General features: G+C 38.0%; 1 protein-coding gene and 1 non-coding gene across 23 annotated transcripts in view; one reads left to right on the forward strand and one right to left on the reverse strand.

Moving 5' to 3' along the window:
• Window positions 1–15,975, reverse strand: part of EPB41L3 (erythrocyte membrane protein band 4.1 like 3) — a 237,465-nt gene that overhangs the window by 47,907 nt on the left and 173,583 nt on the right. For all 22 annotated transcript variants that reach the window (XM_087438856.1, XM_087438851.1, XM_087438852.1 and 19 more), the window contains 2 exons: window positions 2,744–2,848; window positions 1,634–1,676 (listed from right to left, as the gene is read on the reverse strand). In XM_087438856.1, the coding sequence (XP_087294982.1) occupies window positions 1,634–1,676; window positions 2,744–2,848 (148 nt within the window). The remainder of the gene's footprint in view (window positions 1–1,633; window positions 1,677–2,743; window positions 2,849–15,975) is intronic.
• On the forward strand, window positions 7,213–7,319 carry LOC147915234 (U6 spliceosomal RNA). The gene has a single exon (XR_015554358.1). It is a non-coding gene; the product is annotated as a U6 spliceosomal RNA (small nuclear RNA).

Consider the following 15,975-nt stretch of genomic DNA (forward strand, 5'->3'; position numbering starts at 1 on the left):
AATTAGTTGTTCGGGAAAATTAATCTAGATTTTATTGATGAAAAATGAATTGCTTTAAAAAACTATTTAGTCAAAATTATAAAGATTATCCATGTTTATGGTAAAAGAAAGAGCTCCAGAAAGGGCTGAAAGTAAAAACTAAAAAAATTTCTCTCTCTCAACCCCCTACACTGCAGTGCCACTTTTTCAAGTATTTGCTATTTATATATTTTGTGCTCTGCCAGAATTTTTCCACACACCTATATATGCATAACTTTAAAACCAATATGATTTGTTTGTCTTACTAATGAGAGCTAAGACATATTTATTCTATCTCCTTCTATTTAATAGCTGCCTAGTATTTCAAGGTATGGCTAGTCCATGATTGATTTAATCATTTCTTTATAAATAGATATTTCAGTTGCTTCTAGTTTTCTGCTATTGCAAACAGTATTATAATGAACTTTCATACAGGTACACATATGCACATTTTCTTCTCTTATACAAACACTGGATAAACTTCTGCAAGTAAAATTAGGGGTCAAAGAATAAGCACATTAAATTTTAATAAATACTGACACCAAGTGTCTTCTTCAAGGGTTGTACCAATTTATACTTCTACCAATTGTGTACATAACTGCCAGTGTGGGGTATTATTAAACTTTTTTCTTTTCTTTTTTTTTTTTTTAATTTTTTTGTGAGGAAGATCAGCCCTGAGCTAACATCCATGCCAATTCTCCTCTTTTTTTGCTGAGGAAGGCCGGCTCTGAGCTAACATCTATTGCCAATCCTCCTCCTTTTTTTTCCCCCAAAGCCCCAGTAGATAGTTGTACGTCATAGTTGCACATCCTTCTAGTTGCTGTATGTGGGATGCGGCCTCAGCACGGTCGGAGAAGCGGTGCGTCAGTGCGCACCCGGGATCTGAACCCGGGCCGCCAGTAGCAGAGAGCGTGCACTTAACCGCTAAGCCATGGATCCAGCCCTATTAAACTTTTCAAATCTTTCTTAATCTGACCTTTTGAATGTTTGCAGGGCATTATTAAACTTTTAAAATCTTTGCTAGGTGAGAAATGTCTCATTTTAATTTGCATGTAATTGTTAGTAAGATTTAGCACCTTGTCTAGTACTTATTAGCTGCTTGTATTTCAATTTTGTGAGTTGCTCATGCCATTATTTTGTCCATTAGGAAATATGCATTTCTTAACTTGCCTTTAGGGACCAAGAAAAGAGGCTGCCACTGGACAGCACACTTCAGTCTGAGTGGTTATTCCATTTCTAAACTATTAAATGACTATTACTTTTAGTTTGAGTTTTATACTTTCATGGCAGTTAGGCTTAATACAACATTAATAATTAAGTTTGGAACTTTTAAATGCTTAATCACCAACTACAGCATCCCTTGATGAAGTCATATTTCACATCTGTGTGCGGGCAAGGGAAAAGTCAAATGTCACAGTCATTTTGTTCCTGAATTGTGATGTTAAAAATGGGGATCTGAGCCAGACCAACCCACCATAGAGAGAATCGGAGATCTTAATCTGACTTTCAAAACACTGTACTCACACTCGCCATGGGGGTATGGGCTACCAATTCAGAGAACTCTACCCTCTGAAAATCTTCACACCTCCACACATAATAATCCAAAAGGACTTACTTCGAATCTGTTTTTTAATTTCCTTAGCAGGGTCCAACCAATTCTGAAAGGGAAATGATAGTTTCAATTTGAATCAGAGAAGAATAAAAATGACTTAGTGTTGATCAGGCAGAGATGCACACTATTATATTTGAGAGTGAGTGGCTCTGGAAGGCCTTCCAAGCTAGGTCCTTCCCGCACAGCTGGTGCCCCTTCACCAGGTCCCACGAGGGCCCTGACTCTGGTCTAAGGAGAAAATGCGTATGTGCACAATTGATGCTTGACAAAATTCTTTTCTTTGACAACCATTGCCTTCAAGGATTCAAGCTAGCACAGAAACAGAGGAGGAAAAACTAGCGGATTCTATGTTCAAACAAGTTACTAGAATAAACTAAAGATACAAATAATTTGACACACTGATGTCCTAGCCATCCAGTCCCACACAGTGACTTTCTAATTACAGATTCTTAGGCATCTACTTAGAAAACTTTCCTAACAAATGAACACTTGCTTGAGATTTATGATTTTCTTCTCAGAACACTCAGATGTTTAACAATGAAGTTAGACATTGTCCAGTGAATTCAGTAGATAATAAGTATGATTCATGGCACAACACCAAAACAAGTAACATCTATTAGCAAAATTTCTGTGACTCAGTTTCCAGCACCAATACAATGGCAACAACTTCTTCTTTCTTATTTCTCAGGTAGTTGTGGGGATTAGTGAGGTAAAGCCCTGAAGAGACCTCATAAGATGAATTAAGAATAGGACAGCACCCAGTGAACATGTTTTCTATATAACTATCAATGTAGTTGATTTTTATTAGCTCAAATCTACGAAAATATACATCCCCAAAAAGCACCATATAAAATGCTTTTCTGGAACCATAAATAACTCCAGCATGCAAAACAGAAACACTGACTTGCTGTTTGCAGAATATTCAAGATTAAAGGAAGCTGTCAATAATTTCCTTCATGAAGAGATAAGGTGAATAACAGCACTTAGAGACTCAAAGTAGTAAATGTGGAGCATGAGGGGAGGTGGATAAAATCATTTACCAGTTGTAGTTCACCTTCTTGCAGTAATGAGTAGTTTATAGCATAATATTTTGTATTGTTTTTAATCACTCACCTTCTGGTTTTCAGCATCTCGATACGTAAGCCCAAAGTAGTCTTTTTCTAGCAAGTTCAGATGTTCACATACTTTATCAAACAGCACTTGGCCTCTGGAGCGTTTCTATGGAAAACAAAACAGAAAAGCAAGTTAACACACACAAAAAAGTTCAATCAATTACCATAAACAAAAATGGGTAGAATTTAAAACATTGCTTGCTGTAACTGTTCAGTAAGCGGTGATCAAGTGTGAACACTTCGCCATCTCCTTTTTAACTAGTGAAAAAGCTCAATAAAATGGACCTAAACCTACAAAAGTAGCTAGGGAAATGATATGGTGCTTGGAAGCCTCAAATATCTTGTGCAATATAAATATCCTGATAGTGAAAGGAATATTAAAGGACCAACACAAACCACGTTTCAGAATGCCCAAACTAAATTCCCCGCATTATCAGATTCTGAACCTGTGAAGAATTAATCCTATTCCTTGTCTTAGACCATCCCTTAAAACTTACTATACCAATCCTTACCTAGAAATTCTAGCTATGGATCACTTTCTAAAGCCTGTTAAACTAACTACATCAGTTTATTTTTTATTTTTGCCACAAATTTTAGTTTTGTATTACAGTGTTCAAACTTCTCTTAATTTCTTTTAGAGAAAATCCTTTCTATTAAACATAAGAAAATGTTCATTAAGTTTAAAGATTTTAGTTGTCATTTATAAATATAAGTTATAGATGTATGTGCTACATTTTTGGCCATAAAGCAGTCATTAGGAGAAAGGAACAGTTACAGCGAGCAATGTTTTAAATTCTACCCATTTTTGTTTATGGCGATTGAACTTTTCATCTGGGGGAAAAAATCCATCAGCTTAATTTACTGTGTCATCTAATCCTTCAAAGGTCTTTCAAGATGGCCTTGGAGTCTGAGATGGATTAACTGGCAACAATTAAGCTAAACTACTTTTTGTTTGTGTAGTACCAATATTTCATATCTAATACATTAAACATATTTGTCTTTAAGCTTTAATATAATAATTAGAAATATTAAAAATTGATAAACATTGTGCATGTCAAAATAATAAGTACTCAGAAGACCTGTAAATGGTGTATATTACTGTGCAAACATAATTATATTGCAAGTTAATTACTCAGTCCTCTCAAGCATGACAATTTAGGAAAAAACATCGATTTATGATAGAAAAGTAAAGCCTGAATTGTAGCTAGCTAAATAATCAATGATGTATTTGAAAAAAATTTAATGTATGAAAATAAATTATGTTAGCAAAACTACATAACATTGCTCAATGGATATGAACAAATGGTGTGACAATGAAATGCTGCTCGATGGTTTAAATCTTTTATTTATAAATAATAGCATATTATTTCTGAATAATGCTTAACAAATTATAAAGTTTTCACAAAAACTTGGTCCTTCCAATGCTTCTACTGGTGTTATCTCCACTTTACACATAGGAACAGAGAGGTTCAGAGAGGTCAGATGAGAGAGGTGGTATTAAGTAGTAGCTATGAGCGGTGGCTTTAGCAGATAAACCTGGGTTTGAATCTTCATTATGTCCCTTGCAGCTAAGTGAACCTCTCTGTTTTTCCCTATGTAAAACAGGTATAATACCACCTAATGATTTGGAATGGTTGACATTAAAATAAAACAAAGTATTCAAACTTGATCCTGTGATGGCACACGTGAAGCCTTCCACAAAGATCAGCTATTACAGCCCTAGTAACTGGCAAAGAGCAGAATATGAATGTAGAAGTTACTATGCATTCCTGCTGTAGGAACACAGCTACAGCTCCTTGTGGCGCCAATAAGCAGCATTAGTATTAACACGTCCTGCTCTTTCTTTAGACATCAATTACCTGCTGACTACCTAAAACCTTTAGTTCGATCATAATATTTACACACACATACACAAACCCCACACAAATACACATCAGTGCCTGGCTAAGTACTTTCTCAATGAGTAAAAAACAAATCGAAACAAAACAAATATAAACTTTTCTCCACAAAGCCTCCTATATCTTCTAACCTAGCAGACCACAGCCAGCCCCTCAATGGAGGAACTGTTTCTGAATATGCTGCAGGCTGCCCTGGGCATTGTTTCAATCAGCTGTCTTCTGGCTGCTGTGTTCTTCCTTTTGTCTGATAGGGGGCATGGATTAGCTCAAGCACAGGCTGCTATACTAACTGGCTCTTAGTTTTCTAGCTTCTTACATCGTGATTTCCATTAATGACTCATAGCTCTCTCCTGAATAGACCTGATTTTCTCTTACTGAATATTTTAAACATATTTTGAACACTATAAACAGTTCTTAAGACAATTATGTAGTGGTCCATTCTTCACACTGGACTTTTGTTTTGTTTTCCAGCAAAATTGGCCCTGTGCTAACATCTGTTGCCAATCTCCCTCTTTTTTTTTTTTCTCCCCAAAGCCCCAGTACATAGTCATATATCATAGTTGTAGAGTGGTAGCTCTTCTATATGGGACGCCGCCTCAGCATGGCTTGATGAGCGGTGAGTAGGTCTGCGCCCAGGATCCGAACCGGGGAACCGGGGCCGCCGAAGTGGAATGCGTGGACTCAACCGCTACGCCACTGGGCTGGACCCCACACTGGAGATTTTTTTTCCGACCCTGAGAACCAAGATCAGTTGTCTAGAATATACTCTGGATGGTTATATGTAAACAATGAAATCCCTACCTGCTCAATATCACCACAGCCACCAGTTAGCTGGATGACACTGGAAAAGCCTTTTAAGTTATTTGGGCTTCATTTTCTCATCCCTGATTGAGGATTTAAGACTCTACGGGCTTGAGGCTATAACTGGGCCCCCTTTGCTGATGGCAAAATTACTAATGTGTAATCACATGACACACATACATAATGTGCATTACACACACACACACATACATAACGTGTAACGTGTGATGCTATAACGCACTCTTCCCTGTGGAGCCCGGGGGCGGCTGCAGCGCTATTCTGCACACTGTGATGAGAAAGACACTGCCAACGGACGGAGCTGGGACAGGACATGGAGTTGAGACTATTTTCCAGCCCTGGAAGGGATCCCCTCTGCAATCACTGCCAACTCCTAAAAACCCTTGATTCTTCTAACACAGATGATTTTTCATTCTAGCACATTATTCAACTTTACAAGTTAATTATTTCTACTTGCTGACATCTGCAAGCATCTTTAGGTAAATACGTCTAAAATATGACTAAAGGTCAACAATCAGACCGAAACTTTTAGAGACTTTATGTTAAATATTTGGTTCCCAAAGACATGATATTCATTAAGTGATCAAATCTAGGTAACTTAATGTCATTGGGTGTGTTTATATATAGCCATAACGAGATAAGAAGTGAGTAGACTAAAAACAATTTTGACAGCTATATTCTAAATCAACGGATAGTCAACCTCAGCAGAGAAGACTAACGGTTTCTAGTCTTGTTTGCTGTTTCCCGTGAGTCGTTTGGTCATGCCTCTGACTCAAAGGCATTCAAAGTTCATGTAAGCATTCACTATTAACACATGAACATCCAGAAAAGAGGATTTTGCTTTCCTAGAGTAACAAACCAATCATGGACTGCCCTCTTTTTTCCACTGAACAATTGGATTTCTGTTTCTAATAGAGTAAATAGAAATATTACAGCCCAACAATCTGAAAGACTTTAAATATCCTGAGAATGGTAAATCCCCAAGCAATTTAAACAACTTTCATTCTTATCTATTTTAATTTGTTCTTTAATTTTAAAATTTTCCAAATTGACTCATGAAATTGTTGGGTGTTAGGAGAGGTGTATCAAAAGAGAAAAACTTTAAGAGAATGAAAAGACAAGCCATAGACTGGGAGAAAATATTTGCAAACACTACATATCTGATAAAGGACTGGTATCCAAAATACAGAGAACTCTCAAAATTCAACAATAAGAAAAAACACAAATTAAAAAATGGGTAAAGACCTGGACAGATACCTCACCAAAGATATCCAGATGTCAAATAAGCATGTGAAAAGATGTTCACGTCATATGTCATTAGAGAGTTACAAATTAAAACAATGAGACACCACTGCACACCTATTAGAATGGCTAAAATCCAGGACACAGACAATAACAAATGCTAACAAGGATGTGGAGCAACAGGAACTTTTACTCCTTGCTGGTGTAAATGCTAAATGGTGCAGCCACTTTGGAAGACAATCTAGCAGTTTCGTGCAAAACTAAACTCTCTTACTATAGGATCCAGCCAACACGTTCCTTGGTATTTACACAAAGGAGTTGAAAATTTATGTATACACAAAAACCTGCATGTGGATGCTAATAGTTGCTGTATTCAACACTGCCAAAATTTGGAAGCCACTAAGATGTCCTTCAGTAGGTGAATGGATAAACTGTTTTACAATCTAGACAGTGGAATAATATTTAGCACTAAAAAGAAATGAGCTATCAAGCTACGAAAAGACATGGAGGAGTGCTCGCCTCGGCAGCACATATACTAAAATTGGAAGGATACAGAGAAGATTAGCATGGCCCCTGCGCAAGGATGATACGCAAATTCGTGAAGTGTTCCATATTTTTTGGTGAACATGATGTAGTCTATGCAGAAATAGAAGTATAACGATGTACACCTGAAGTTTTTACAATGTTATAAACCAAGGTTACTGCAATAAACAAAAAATTAAAAAAAAAAAAAAAAAGACATGGAGGAAACTCAAATGCATATTACTAAGTGAAAGAAGCCAATCTGAAAAGGTTACATACTGTATGATTCCAACTACATGACATTCTGGAAAAGGCAAAACTATGGAGACAATAAAAAGGTCAGAGGTTGCCAATGGTTAGAGGGGAGGGAGAGATAAATCGGCAGAACACAGAGGATTTTTAGAGCAGTGAAAATACTCTGTATGATACTATAATGGTGGATACATGTCATTATACATTTGTCCAAACCCACAGAATGTACAACACCAAGAGTGATCCCTAGTGTAAACTATGGACTTTCGTTAATAACAATGTGTCAATATTGGTTCATCAGAGGTAACAAATGTAGCACAGTAATGTAAAATGTTAAAAATAGGGAAGGAGGGGAGAGGGGAGCGTGAGGGGTTATATGAGAACTCTCTGTACTTTCGACTCAATTTTCTATAAACCTAAAACTGCTCTAAAAACGTCTATTAGGTGGCCAGCCCAGTGGCATAGTGGTTAAGTTTGAGGGCTCAGATCCTGGGTGTGGACCTACACACTGCTCATCAAGCCATGCTGTGGCAGAGTGCCATATACAAAATAGAGGAAGATGGGCACAGATGTTAACTCAGGGCTAACCTTCCTCAGCAAAAAAAAAAAGTCTATTAATTAAAAAGAGAGAAACACTGACAAAAATACTTGTCTTATTTTAAATTGTTAATAATTTCTTTAATACTTAAAAAGGTTAATAAACTCCAAATGATTTTACTTTTATCATGAGTAAATAAAAAAATTATTGAGTAAACGTTTCAGAAAAATAAAAATCTTTCATCACAACACACACCAATGATAAAGTAAAATCCTTCCAGGAAAGGCAGTCACCCACTCCATCCCACGTACCATACCCAGGAACCTCGAGTCTAAAATGCCCATGAGCTACACCAAGATGATCTGGTAAGGAACACAAGCGGGCAGCAGATCACAGTGACTGCTCACAAGTGGCACTGCACGAGCAGGTGATCCAAACTACAAACAACGGATATGAGGTCTTTGCTGAGGTTCACAGGTTTTCTTTAGGCACAAATTCAGGAAGATATGTCCATCATCACCACTCAAATACAGAAGATGAAATAAGCTTTTCTGCAGCATTAATGAAATTCCTGCAAGTCAAAGGTCATTCAAGATTTTTACAACAATGTTTGTAAAACACTGGCTCTCAACGTACGGCTCATCAACCAGCATCACCCAGGAAGTTTGTACTAAAATTTTTATGTGCCTACTTAGAGGAGCAAAATTGATTTAAAATTGATTTTAAAAATCAATTTCAAAATGCTTTAGTATGGGAAATTTCAAACACAAACAAAAGTAGAGAGAACAGTATAATGAAACCCAGAACACTCATCATCCAGTTTCAACAAATGCCTTCTGAGGACCACAAGCTGGGTTCATCTATAGTTCTACTCAACTCATCCTCCCCCTGGTTATTCTGAAGTATCTCAGCAAATAATTTTATCTCTATATGTCTTAGTATGTAACTCTACTCTTTTAAAAAATGTAATATCAATACCCTTATCACATCTAAACAAAATTAGCAATCAGTCCCTAATATCACCAAGTATCTAGTCAGTATTTCAATTTCCCCCATTCTTTCAAAGATTCTTTTTTTCTTTTTCAGTTTGTTTGATAAGTGCATACACTGCAATTGGCTGACATATCTTTTTAGTCTCTCTTAAGCTGCAAGTTCTCCATTTATCTTGGTTTTCCCCTGGAAATTAATCTGTCTAAGAGACCAGGTCACTTGCCTGTAGGGTTCCCTCAGTCTAGACTTGGCTGTTTGCATCTCCATGGTGTAACTGAAGGCATTCCTCTGTCCCTTATATTTCCTGTAAACTAGTAGTTAAATCTAGAGGCTTGATCAGATTCTGGTGTCACCGTTTTCCGTGAGTGATGCTGTGTAATTTCATCAGGAGGCATAAAGTGACTCTTGCCTTTTTTGTGGTATTAGCAATCACCGGCAATCACTGTCATAGATCCATTAATCTGAATTTGCAAGATGGCGATATTCTAATCCTAATTATTCCTCCTCTACTTATTACAGTATGCCTATGAAGAGATACTTCTCTTTGTCAGAATTATTTCTTTATCCAGTGACACAATTTGATGAGGAAAGTCAGGATCAGTGCTCATTCCTTTCCCTTCATCCAATTTCAAGATAATGAGTTGGCTCTCTATTATCATTCGAAAGTCACCAATTTTTGTTTCATACGATCACTATGAACTCATGGATTTAAACAGGTTTGGGGTATTTCAGTCCAGTACAGGCATTACCCATATTGATGTTCTAACTGTCCCCATCTGTCAGGTCTCATCCCTCACAACGCTGCTCCCATGCACTTCCTTACAGCATCCCCATCCTCCCAGCCAATATGACGTCTCTCTCCTTTGACATTTGTGCACCTCATAGCACCAAGAGGGCACTCTCCATATTCCGCCCTACATCACAGCTGTCTGTGCACTTACCTTACAGCCCTATTGACTATAATGACATTCCCAGTGGCATCCTGCCTCCTGTACTTAACTTTTATGGAGCTCCCTTTTGGTCAAATACCATTAAGAGATGATGGTGCTCAGGGCAGGCCACCCCAAGATGCACCACTCTGGTATGCAGATTATTTTGAGCTGAAGACAATAAAGACTCAGAACACTCAGGAAGAACATTTGAGTTTCCCCTCCCAAACTGCCTAAAGAATTTCACATTGAAGATCTGTTTCAGGAAGGAGCCAGATGCTACCAAAAATTCTGTCTCTCCCAGGCCACATTCTGCCAGACAAACATTTACATTTATAAGGGAAATCTCCATTTGTAAAGGTATCTCCCTCTCTGTATTGGGAACAGGGGGGGATGGCCTTATCTGTGCAGTACAGAAGGAGAGGACTTAAATCTACATATCCTTGATTACTGTAATTTCTGTCTCCCTTCTGTCTCCCTCCCCACCCCCAACATCCTCCTTTGTCTTTAGCTGAAGATAGTATTTAAGACAAGAATCTCTGCCATTTTGTTGAGAAACTCAGTTTCCCTGGTTTCTCCCATGTATACATGTTATTAAACTTGGTATTATTTTCTCCTGCTAACCTGTCTTTTAATTATTTGGCCAGCCATAAGAACCTTAAGGGAGAGGGCGGAGGGGGATCCTCCCTCTTCCCCGATAGAGATTAAAAAGGTAACTTGATAGAACTTTACATAAAATTTTTCTCACTAGCATATCATAACCAATGTCACAGAAGCAATATTTTAAACTAGTGGTTTTTAACCATGGATCCTAAGAGTATTTAAAAAACGCCAATGCCTGGGAACCCACCTCAGGTCAAATAAATCAGAATTTCTGAAGTTGGGCCCAAGGCATTTGCATGTTTTCAAGATCCCTAGGTTATTCATGCAGGCATGGTTGAAAGGTACACTTTAAGTTAAATTATGTTTACAACTTAAAAATTCCTAAATATGAGGACTCTAAAGCATTTTTCTTTTTTGGAGGAAATATATAACTTTTCAGTTATTATATATATACATATTATATATATATATTATATGTATATATATTCCTGCTTTTTAGTGTAGGCCCAAACCAGTTTCTTTTAGGCCTCTTGTACCAACACTCATAGATGAATTATTACAAAATTTACTTACATACACACACATGCTTAAAATCTTAAGACATCCTTTCCAACAAATTTTCTTAAGAAATGTAAGTTCTCAAGAAATAAGTCAAATGCTGAAATAAAATGATATAAATGAGAAATGATAAACTATCAAACTGTAAAATAACACTTGCATTTAAAGCTATGAATAAAATATGCAAAACAGAAATGTTTTTGAGGTTTTTTTTTAATCTGCTGGGAATGATTTGCCCTGAGCTAACATCTGTTGCCAATCTTCCTCTCTCTCTCTTTTTTTTTCCTCCCCAAAGCCCCAGTACACAGTTCTATATCCTAGTTGTAAGTTTTTCTAGTTCTTCTATGTGAGCCGCCACCAAGGCATGGCTACTCACAGACGAGGGGTGTGGTTCTCCGCCAGGAACCGCACCCGGGCCGCCAAAGTGGAGCACGCCAAACTTGAACCACTAGGCCTTCAAGGCTGGCTCTAGTTGTTTTTTTTTTTTAAGGGGTGGCATTTTCCCTTTGTAGTGCTAAAATATAGACTTAAGAACCTGCTACATTACTAAAGAATGACCTGAGGTAGGTTAATAAATGTCTTGATTCCCTCCTGTAATCGAGCAGAAGCATTAACACCTTCCCTAGCAGATCCGGGAGGTGACGGGGAGGAGCACTGAACCAGGGAGGATGGAGTAAGGCGCTATTCAGGATCCACAGCTGGCCTGGAGCCATGACACCTGTCAATGCATTCACCGAAATGAGCACTGCCTTGATGCTCAAGTCCCTAGAAATCATTTCTTAATCTGGGCTGAAGACAAGGAGCACAGAAGCAGGAAGCACAGACCGTACTAAATCTCAGCACAAGACTTCAATAGAAGTTCTTTTCTTCAGTCTCACAAAGCTATGAATCATCCTGAGTAAAGCTCTCCTTGGCAAAGGCTAACAGCTGAAATGAGAGAAATCTGTAAAGTGAAACACTGTCTTCTAGCCTTAGAAGATGAGTTACAGTTCTTATCTATCTGAAGCTGCACAATCATGAAGAAAATGAGGCAGAGCAAGTTGTTTTGCCATGAGGACTGGAGCTAATCAGCAGACCCTGCTTCTGAGGAAGCCCATCAGGGTGTGTGTGGAGGCCCTTAACTCCTCAGCACTTACATATGCATTTCCTTAAACTATTACGCTGCAAACAAAAAGCCTCTTGTTATACTGGTTTAGGCTTAAACCACTCGTGTTAATACAAGGAAATTTGTCTGATATCGAGAACTTTCAGGAAAATTGACACTTTCATATCCTTGAAATTTGAGGGATGGTCAACACTGTAAGTACTTTATTCTTTCTATCACATATCTTCCTCAAACAGAGCACTGATTTTCTTTTGGAAATTATATTCTTCCAAGTATTGTTATACTTCAAGAACTTGTATTTCTGCTCCCTGAGAACAGGAAACTGTTCACCCTTTTTAATGCCCCTGATATAGTACCCCAAATACAGAAGGCATTTATCATACGTGCCTAATAAGTGCTACTGGCATGAATATCTTGGACTAATCTTGAAGCAAAATGCCATCACTTGTTTTCATGCTTCCTTCCCTAATTGCATTTTTCCACACTGAATGTGTTTCCACTTTCCTCACTTCTAAAGGTCAACTGGAATTCTCTGTATTTCTAAATGACTGCACCACATCTTATGTGGCATTTAGGAGCATCTGCAGAGCCCAGAAAACTATCTAGGCCCAAATCAGATACCTGGACTCTAAGTCATCTTTCTCTGGGTTTTCCTTTTTCTCTGTTGGATTCTTGATAGAAAAACATTCTAAAACTGTCTGCCCTGAAATTTAAGTGCAGAGTGGATTTTTTTTTTTAATTCACACTTGGAAAATACCAACAGACTGTGGTTAAGATGATGCTGCCTGGTCTGTGACAACAGTCCACAAACCCTTTAGAGAGATCTGAGGCTGAGAGGTCTGAGAAGCCATATATGGCACCAGCTGCCTGATGTGCATCCACTTCCTCCTTGGACTTTCTGTCTCAAGTGTACTTTCAATGCCAAGTTTAATGAGCACAGTAGAAAGTCCAGTATCCACATCACTACTGACAGAATCCATGCCCAGAAGGGCAGGACTTACTGGGATCTTCTAGCCTATGTACTAATCCCAAATGTGATCTGGGCAGCATATTCACGGAGGGCTGACATGAGAGGCAGAAAGGAAATTTCTTCTGACTAGATGTTACATATCTTGCTAGCTCTTTCTTTAAGTTCATGAGCAATAAACTTTTCAGGAAACCATGATGGTTCTTTCAAACGTTAATAGTCCATCAATAATTATTCTGCCACATTCTTGCTCAGCTGAGTTAGCAATGATGACCTGAAGTGTCCTGCTAAAATGTGAATATGGAACTATTTCTTGGTCTTGACAAGTTTTTAAACAAAACAGCTATTTATTTTCATGTCTCAATTATTTAGACATTAGAATTCATGAAGAATTATTTAAACGTCTTTAAAATGGATATTCCTATCTTTCAAGTTTGTTTTCCCTCCATTCTATTCTAAATGAGGTGTATCAGACAGCCCCGAGGCTGGACTCTGGTTCTACAACTAGTTGGCTTTGAGAGGTTAAAAAATCTATTTAACCTTCCTGAGCTTCACTGAGTTCATTATAAAATGGAAATAGTATTGGTACTCTCTCACAGGATTGCTGCATAATATAATATAAGATAAACTATAAGAAAGTATATTGTCTAGCTCATGGGAAGCAATACCCAATAAATGCTGGTGATTATTAGTCAGCCCTTTGGATAAGGAGCACAATAAATATAGGGTTTCTAATGCTGAAATTTGGTAAAGAGACTGACATATTATTGAAAGCCTATTTCTTCTGCAATGAAATCATCCCCTTTCTCTTGTGAAAAACAAATCTCATTGTATAAGTAAAACTAGGAAACTGTTGAAAAATAGTATTATTATCAGTAAACTGAGTGTATGTTCAATTATCATTTACAAACATACACAAATGGTTTTAACAGGCATTGGGTATACTGGCACATTTTGGTACATCCTAGGCCAAAACATAAGATAGTTATATATTATCATACATATGGCATATAGCCCTGCCCAAACGACAACAAATAAATAGTCCACCTGCAGCAGAGGTGGCTGACGTGACTGAGATTCAGTGTACAGATACCTGTAGCACACTCACCATGCGGGTCCCTTTCTGCACATTACGCCTCTGCACCTTTTTTAAAAGAGGTCTCTTTCTTTCAGCCACCATCTGTTTCTGCCTTCATTTGTTGTAGCAATTTCAGCCTCTATCTGAAATCAGACTTTTGTGCTCAGACACATGCACAGTAGATAAAAACTTCCCAGGGAAACATGCTTCTTCTCATCCAACAAAAACACTCGGCTTGGCTTTCTACCAAGAGTTTCACATCACACACATGAGATGTTGGCAGCAAACTCTCAGACAACATTTCCTGCTGTTAATCTGCTAAGGATTCAGGTCACTAAGCCAATGTGTGCAAAACGAATGCAGAAACGGAAGCCTAAGGAAGAGGAATGTTTGAGAGACAAACTGAAACTTGAATCATAGATAGTAGTGCCTAATTCTGAATGATGTGGAACTTTGAAAATTTTTTTCCTGTGAGAGGAAGTACTTAATTTCCTTTCTAAGACAACCCTTAAAAAAACAACAACAAAAAAATCAAACGAAAACCCAAATTGTGATTTATAATTCATTTGGTCAAATAAAGAGCTGTAGGCAATGCAAATATTGACCATGAAAACATAATTTTTAGTAATATGAATTTAATGAGTATGAATTTGCAGCACTGTCACTTTTCAATTCTATAAAGGCACCGATGATCAAAACAATACAGGAATAGGGCCGGCCCCGTGGCTTAGCGGTTAAGTGCGCGCGCTCTGATGCTGGCGGCCTGGGTTCGGATCCCGGGAGCGCCCCGAGGCACCACTTCTCCGTCCAACGCGAGGCCGAGTCCCACGTACAGCAACTAGAAGGATGTGAACCTATGACGTACAACTATCTACTGGGGCTTTGGGGGGAAAAACTGAGTAAATAAAATCTTTAAAAAAAAAAAAAAAAAAACAATACAGGAATAATATCATCACTACTTTAGACAAACAGGTACTAAGTGAACCTGTGTCCTTGCCAACAACTGCTTTAGCCTATTAACAGGGCAAGGCTGTGAGTAAGCAGGAAGAGGAAGGATATCAGGGTTACTACATTAATCCAGTCACATAACTAATAAATGTAATTATAGGAGCGGGCCCAGTGGTGTAGCGCTTAAGTTTGCGTGCACTCTGCTTCCGCGGCCCAGGGTTCACCAGGTTGCATCCTGGGTGTGGACCTACACACTGCTCACCAAGCCCTGCTGAGGCGGTGTCCCACATAGAGGAACTAGAAGGGTATACAACTGTGACATACAACTATCTACTGGGACTTTGGGGAGGAAAAAAAGAGGAAGATTGGCAACAGATGTTAGCTCAGGGCCAATCTTAAACAAAAAATGTAATTATATCATTTTACCAGCTAAATATCAGGTTTTAAATTAAAATGATCTTATAATCTATGAGAGACCATAATGAAATATACATAAATGTCTGGTAAAAACAGGATAGGTGATCATACTTTAAATCATCCTTAGGATCAGCCTTGCCTTCATTTGAGCCTATCATAATTTGGATTAGTATTTAAAATCCAGTAGAGAGGGGGAAAAAGTCTTTTCAATCATCAAATATTTTGATTCTATATACATTTTCTTCAACTTTTTCTGGCACATTTAATACTCCATGTGTACCACTCTGGGGTACAGCTGGATCTACATATCAAAGGTCGGCACTGTTTTCTGACAACCCTCCATCAGGGGCATCCTGGTTTAATACCG

The sequence above is a fragment of the Ceratotherium simum genome, chromosome 14 (genome assembly GCF_057802395.1).
Source record: "Ceratotherium simum simum isolate JZ-2026a chromosome 14, ASM5780239v1, whole genome shotgun sequence".
In the NCBI taxonomy this organism is placed as follows: Eukaryota; Metazoa; Chordata; class Mammalia; order Perissodactyla; family Rhinocerotidae; genus Ceratotherium; species Ceratotherium simum.